Source organism: Syngnathoides biaculeatus, chromosome 13 (assembly GCF_019802595.1).
Source record: "Syngnathoides biaculeatus isolate LvHL_M chromosome 13, ASM1980259v1, whole genome shotgun sequence".
NCBI lineage: Eukaryota > Metazoa > Chordata > Actinopteri > Syngnathiformes > Syngnathidae > Syngnathoides > Syngnathoides biaculeatus.
The window spans coordinates 16,039,779-16,047,440 of NC_084652.1; the positions used below are offsets into that span (position 1 = coordinate 16,039,779).

Sequence of the window (7,662 nt, forward strand, 5' to 3'; positions counted from 1 at the left end):
CCCAGGTGACTCGGGGGTACAAGGTACAACTTGAACTTGTCGTCAGTCAATCGCAGGACACATAGATACAAACTACTGTGTGAGGAAACTGGAGTACCCAGAGAGAGTTCACACAGACACAGGGAGAACATGTAAACTCCACATAGGATAGTCAATTTCAATTCAGGTGATCAGAAATGTGAGGCAGATGTGTTAATCAGTCGTCCACTATTCCACCATACAAAGCATTCATGCATCATTTACTAATAAAGACTTAATGGTACTGGACTTAAAGGGCTGTGCAGTGGGCCACAGGAGGCCATTGTGTTTTTGGTCTTCTTCCAAGTTGCACTCTTCTTGATTTTTGTCATTGGGTGAGGTCACTGTGGAACCCATCTTGTGACCACAAACTGACACTTTTTCATTGGCCAACTTGAACAGGTCAGACCACATGCGATACAGTTATCAGTAACTTGCCATAAGCAGAAAATTCAGAAAGCTTCTGTCCCTGTTCATATCTAAATTTAACAGTCAACCACATTTCCAGACATCCAGTTTTATCTACACATTCAAATCCTTGACTAATTCTTTGTTGTTTCTCAGCCAACTTTCTTTATTTCTTTAGTTGTTGTTGTACACACTGGTATTATTTTGCACTTCCTACTTCACATTTTTCTATACTCGCTACAGTACCTAGAAGCACTTCTCTTTATTAGATTATTAATACGTCTTTTGAAATTTAAACCCCTAATTGTCGGTTATTGGGGACTCAAACCTGGGGACCAAACATTCGTTCATCACAGACTGACACCCCTAGTTATCAATTATTGGGGGCTTGAACCCCTAACTGTTGAACTTGAAACTGGGGACTTGAATCCCTGATTGTCAGACTCTTCATAGTAAGGACTTGAACCCAACCAATGGAATGTAGGGAAAGCAATTACCTACACTTCTGAATACAAAGGCACCATTGTTTCCAAGACAATACACCATAGTCAGCACGGTGAATCAACTGGAAAGCGCCGGCTTCACAGTTCTGTGGTCCCAGGTTCAATCCCGGACCCGCCTGTGTGGAGTTTGCATGTTCACCTCATGTCTGTGTAGGTTCTCTCCAGGCTCTCCGGTTTCCTCCCACATCCCAAAAACATGCAACATTAATTGGACAATCTAAATTGCCCCTAGGTGATTGTGAGTGCGGCTGTTTGTCTCAATGTGCCCTGCATTGACAGAGGGGATAGGCTCCAGCACTCCCCGCGACCCTTTTGAGAATAAGCGGCTAAAAAATGCATGGATTGATGGATGGACAATACACCATATGAAATGTTCTTATTTTCAAGAAACGAAAGTTTTCTTTCCTGTAATTTTTTTGTTTGGAGGACAACAGGTCCGTTTGGATCCTGAGGTGATAGCCATTGGTCCTGGATGATCAATAACTCCCAGGGTCATCTGGATTGGCACTCAATCCTAGGATCCCATTTCTGACGCCAACTGTTTTGGAAAAGCTTTTTCAGACACCAGAAGGAGACAATCTTGTGTTTGTGGGTTTTTATTACAAAAATAAGACTTCGCAAAGAGAGTAAAAGGTACAAGTTTTACAAGTTGTCACCCCTTACTGAAGTTCAGACTAAAAGTCCCTTTGTTATATCAAAGTGAGAAAGACAGAAAAAGACAAAGCAAAACAATGACCTATGTCCAGCTCCACCAGATTTTATACATATGGAGCCAGTAAAACAACATAACGATTAAGCATCTAGGGACAAGTCTTATGAACAGCACGGCCGGAAGAGCTAATGGTCTCAACAGAACAAAGCCTGCGGAAGTTGAAGGAAGAACTAATCGAACTAATATTTGATATGTAAAACATAACATTTTAAAACACCAGGAAACCTCATTGCTAAAGACTGAGACAGGAGAGGCGCGAGCAGAGAATCTGGCAAGTTTACCACTTTGTTATCCCATAAGTTCTTTCATCTTCTTTAGTAATAATGGCAACACTGTGGAAGTTAGTTGAATAAAAAAATAAATAATATAAATAATATATATAATAAAACAACTAGCTAGCTTAGCATACACAGTAATTCTGCAAATTGTGTCATCTAGTGGACTTTTATTCAATGTCTTTTGATGTCAATATTCAAAAGTCATCTTCCATTTCCAGGTCCATTTCTTCCAAGTGAAGCCAAGGAAGCTCACTGCGTGGCGTGACAAAATGCCCAATGTTGGCCAAGCCGGACACAACACAGCAACTGAGCGCGCTCCGAGAGACAGCCATGTCACATGCGGAGACCCACATGGATGAGCGGGCGTCGTAGTACTCGACCAAGCTGATGGCCGACACACCTGTGTTGCCTCCAGCCACGAAAAGGCGGTCCTCTACCACTTGAATCCCGAAGTTGCTCCGCGGACACTTCATTGAGGGTAAGACCATCCAGGTGTCCGTGATGGGGTCATAGGCCTCCACACTGCACAGATGAATGTCGCCGTCAAAACCGCCAATCTTCAGGAGAAAGAGGAACAATGAGATTGTATCCGACCCTGAACCACAAGGCCTAAACCTAAACCTTGCTCTTTTTTAAAATGTATTTTTTATCTAGCTTGAGCTTGGTACACACATAAGGATGTTTTAATTTTTCTTAATGTTACAGACCCCACACATGAAGATAATCAGGAATTTATAACATTTTCATTGTACTCTCCTGACTGAGGAACAAGGAACCGCCCATAAATAAAAACTAACATGTCCTACCCAATGTAGGAGGACCAGGAGTTTAAGGTGGAGGTGGAACTGCAGGGATCCCTTTCCTGTTTACAGTGGTGATAGTGAAGAAAATAAGTACTGTATTTTCCGCACTATACGCCGCACCTAAAAGCCTTTAATTTTCTCAAAAGCAGATGGTGTCCCTTATAATGGTATTTGAACATCTGTCTTTCAGCTAGAATTCTGGCCCTCAGAGACCTGTTAGTCCGTCTTTAAATGTTCACCTCCACCCCATATATTATCCTGAATCAGATGCACCTGTGTGAGGTCATTAGCTGCATAAAGTCACCTGTCCACCCCATACAATCAGTAAAACTCAAACTTGTAACATGGCCAAGACCAAAGTGCTGTCCAATGACACAAGAGACAAAATCGTACAACTCCACATGGCTGGAAAGGGCTATGGAGAAATTGCCAAGCATCTTGGTGAAAAAAGGTCCACTGTTGGAGCAATCATTAGAAAATGGAAGAAGCTAAACATGACAGTCAATTTCAATCGGAGTGGAGCCCCATGCAAGATATCACCTCGTGGGTCTCAATGATCATTAGAAAGGTGAGAAATCAGCCCAGGAGTACACGATAGGACTTGGTCAATGACCTGAAAAGAGCTGGGACCACCTTTTCCAAGGTGACTGTTGATAATACACTAAAACGTCAGTTTGAAATCATGCATGGCACGGAAGGTTTCCCCTACTTAAACCAGCACATGTCAAGGCCCGTCTTAAGTTTGCCAATGACCATTTGGATGATACACAGGAGTCATGGGTGAAAGTTTTGTGGTCAGATGAGACCAAGATGGAACTTTTTGATCATCCCTACCGTGAAGCATGGGGGTGGTAGCATCATACCTTGTCGGTGTTTTTCTGCACACGGGACATGACAGCACTGTATTAAGGAGAGGATGACCGCAGCCATGTATTGTGAGATTTTGGGGAACAACCTCTTTCCGTCAGTCAGAGCATTGAAGATGGGTCGCGACTGGGTCTTTCAACACGACAGTGACCCGAAGCACACAGTCTTGAAAACCAAGGAGTGGCTCCGTAAGAAGCATATCAAGGTTCTGTCGTGGCCTAGCCAGTCTCCAGATCTAAACCCAATAGAAAATCTTTGGAGGGAGCTGAAACTCTGTGTTTCTCACCGACAGCCCAGAAACCTGTCTGATCTAGAGAAATATCTGTGTGGAGTGGGCCAAAATCCCTCCTGCAGTGTGTCCAAACCAGGTGAACAACTACAGGAAAGATTTGACCTCTGCAATTGCAAACAAAGACTACTGTACCAAATATTAACATTGGTTTTCTCAGGTGTTCTAATACTTATTTGCAGCTGTATCACACAAATAAATCGTTAAAAAAAATCATACATTGTGATTTCTTGATTTTTCTTTTTAGATTAACTCTCTCACAGTGGATCTACGATGAAAATTTCAGACCCCTCCATGATTTCTAAGTGGGAGAACTTGCAATATAGCAGGGTGTTCAAATACTTATTTTCTTCACTGTACTTTGCAAATAAATATGATTCTGATTCATATGTGGACCATCGAATGCCTATACAGGTTTGCTGTTCAGGGCATCCATATATCCAATCTTTCAGTCTCTGGGGTAGTCACCCACTGTCATTTCTCTGGGTGATCCAGTGTCACTGGGTGCAAACGCAGAACGCAGTGTGGAGTGGACGTTGTAAAACGAAATATACAGTATATTTTTTGTCTTTGGTCGGAAAGGGACAAAAACCAGGTTTACAATAACCCAATTATCTTCACGTGTGTAACAGGTTTGGTGAATCTATCCCATGTCAAACCATTACTCTAACTCGACCTGGACTTCTTCCTTGCCTTACACCCTAAATCTTCTCCTGTTCTTTAGCGAAATTCTAACTAAAACAGACCCAAACTGTTACACTCTAACATGATCCATGACGCTAATCGTACCACTGATCGTTACTCTAACGCTTTGCCTTACTCTTAGCTATCCCTCTGCATGGATTACCACCCTAACCCAGTATAGTGCACATACAGCATAAATGTGGTTGGCATAAGCAATGACTCCGGTGCCACTGCGACAACAGTTCATTGGGACGATCATGGTCCACTGGTTGGTGTCTGGATTGTAACACTCTGCTGTTCGCAAGGGCTCGTTTCCGTTAAAACCACCACAAATGTAAACCTGGAAACCAAAGACAGTATAGATTAAAGACTACCGGTAAATTAAAAAAAAACTACCGTGCATATGATGGACTTAAAAAGAAATAAAGCAAAATGTGAACTATTCTACTTAATCTAAGATACTGTAAGATACTGTATCTCCCATAACAGATGTCTTTATACTAATGATAGTATCTAGAATATACCAATTAGGGTAATTGTTAATGATGCAGATTCTAATTCTAGACCAGGGTAATTCTTATTTGAAGAATTCTCAAATTTATGAAATCCTAATAAAGTGTAATACACTATGGGAAAATTTTTTGACAAAACAAGTTCCAATATAAAACTGGCTTGCTAGAGGAAACAAAAAACAAGCATATTTTGTGTTAATTTTTAGTGCTTAGAGTTTAGTTTTTGTAGTATACCTTTAGCACCTACCTTGTTGTTGAAGGTGGTGCAGCTGGCGTCACTTCTGTGCTCATGCATACTTGCGATAAGCGTCCACTGGTTGGTCTCGGGCGTGTAGTACTCTGCATTCCTTAATCTTATCCGTCCGTCAACTCCCCCGATGGCATACATACGCCCATTCAGCACGGTGACGCTTACAGAGCACCGCCGAAAATGCATGGGTGCCACATGGTGCCAGGTACGAGTGCTCACATCCAAGCGCCTGACAGTGTTGTAGTGCCTTCTGCCATCAAATCCACCAACACAGTAGACCGAGTTGCCCAGGAATGCGGTGCCGAAGTAAGCGTGCGGTTGGTCCATGTTGTCTACCAGGTCAGCCCAAGTGTTGGCGTGCACGTCGTATGCCTCAATGAGGTGCGTCGGATTTGGACCACAGAATCCACCGATGGCTAGCAAAATGGCGGAAGGCAGGCGAGGACGGGCCACCAGGTTACGATAGCCGCACACCGAGTTTGTGACCATTTGCCACATGACACTGGTGACCAAGGCGACAATGTTCATGCACTTCCTGCTATTCCGGATCAGCTGATTGGACAGCACCTTGTCGGCGATGAAGTCCACACTTGTTAATGCGAGACGGACCTACACGGTGTGAGGTAGATTCAGTTTGGAAAATATGATGACCATGCACTGTGGTCACGTGTACAGTATTTTTTTTCCTGATATCCATCCATCCATCCATCCATTTCCTTAGCCGCTTATCCTCACAAGGGTTACGGGAGTACTGGAGCCTATCCCAGCTGTCAACGGGCAAGAGGCGGGGTACACCCTGAATTTGCCAGCCAACAATCGCAGGGAACATTGAGAAAAACAGCCACACTCACAATCACACCTCGGGGCAATTTAGAGTGTCCATATAATGTTGCATGTTTTTGGGATGTGGGAGGAAACTGGATTGCCTGGAGAAAACCCACGCAGGCATGGGGAGAACATGCAAACTCCACACAGGCAGGGCGGGGATTGAACCCGGGACCTCAGAACTCTGAGGCTGACGCTTTCCATCTGATTCCCCGTGCCTTTTCCTGATATGTAATTCAAAAATCCAAATCATAACATTGGACCTTAAATCAATAATTTAGACTCTAACAGTACATTAGTGAGACAGCCAGCATTACCAAATTTGACAGACCCTAATAACCCCACAGCTGTAACCCCCAAACCCACCCCTAATTTAACGTCACACCTCGCTTGTACCCCAGTCCTAATCTGTTACACGTGTCCACTGAAATCCTCACACCTAAAACTTACCTCCAATGTAATTTAATGCCAGTGTAATTATACCCTAACCAAGAACACTAGACCCTAATTCATACACTTTGAGTTATTTAAATTTAATGCCTAACCCAACTCGCACCTAAATTTAACAGTTTTCTATTCCTGAGAAGAACTGCAGTATATTTTTAAAAACGGCCTGCGCATGTACCACTCGAGTATAAATCCTAACTGCGTGCGGGATAGTTGCAATGACATCAGCCCAGTTGCCGTCCACTTGAGTATAATGAAGCCTGAAACCTACCCCCAAAACTCATCATTCCTGTACTATAGACCAGGAAATAGTGTCGCCAAAGGGGTTGTTGACTTACTTTGGCCAGCAGCACTGCCATGTTTTCACCTCGCTCCCAAGGTGCATGTGCGATCCAGTGCAGAATGGCCTCATAAACAGTATCTTCCTTTTTTACCATAAGATCATCCCGTTCCAGGATGTCACACAAGTCCTGCACGGAGAGTTGCTGCAATTCATTTGTTTGTGCGACATCCTCAAAGTGGTAGAGGATATACTGGTAAGCACTTCGCTGGAGATCCGGAGTGTGGCAGTTCCTCGTGAATTGCCAGATGCTGATGCAGTTTTCTGGGCAGAGCTGCTCATTTAGAAATGTGCAGCAGGTCCGGACAATGTCAGTTATATTGAAACGGTCTGCGGCTAGCAACAAATCCTTAACATTGTCTTTTGTCAACAATACTGAGCCACTGTATGCAAAATCCACAAATAGTTGCATCAATTGGGCCGTCAGATCATGTATGACATAAACCCTCTGGTCTGGAGTCGACCAACGAAGAAAGAGGGCTCTGAATATTGGGGATACAAAGAAAAAGAAGAGTATTGATCTATTTTACATCTAGAAGTCATGGTAAATGGGTTGTTCACTTGGAAATGGTCAACTCACCTGAAGTATTGACTGCACTTACAAAAAATGATCTTGTGAATGTGGAATTCAGCATCGTCAACCCTGATGACTGCATCGCTAAATTTCCTCGTTAGGCGTAGTTCATTGTAGACAGACCTGTATGCACATTTACCATCGTAACTCAT

General features: G+C 43.3%; 1 protein-coding gene across 1 annotated transcript; it reads right to left on the reverse strand.

The window, feature by feature from the left end:
• Positions 1–2,113: 2,113 nt before the first annotated feature.
• Positions 2,114–7,662, reverse strand: LOC133510944 (kelch-like protein 10). Its single transcript, XM_061839457.1, has 5 exons — positions 7,517–7,662; positions 6,935–7,418; positions 5,322–5,933; positions 4,753–4,902; positions 2,114–2,476 (listed from the first exon to the last, which is right to left on the reverse strand). The coding sequence occupies exons 1-5, from the start codon at positions 7,660–7,662 to the stop codon at positions 2,114–2,116; spliced, it is 1,755 nt and encodes a 584-aa protein (XP_061695441.1).

Excerpts from the sequence above, each read along its gene's own strand:
- LOC133510944 (XM_061839457.1), bottom strand. The coding sequence starts at position 7,662 with ATGAGTTACGATGGTAAATGTGCATACAGGTCTGTCTACAATGAACTA. Across the intron at positions 7,419-7,516 it reads AAGTGCAGTCAATACTTCAG|AGCCCTCTTTCTTCGTTGGT; the intron begins GTGAGTTGACCA and ends CCCAATATTCAG. Across the intron at positions 5,934-6,934 it reads TGGCAGTGCTGCTGGCCAAA|GTCCGTCTCGCATTAACAAG; the intron begins GTAAGTCAACAA and ends CACACCGTGTAG.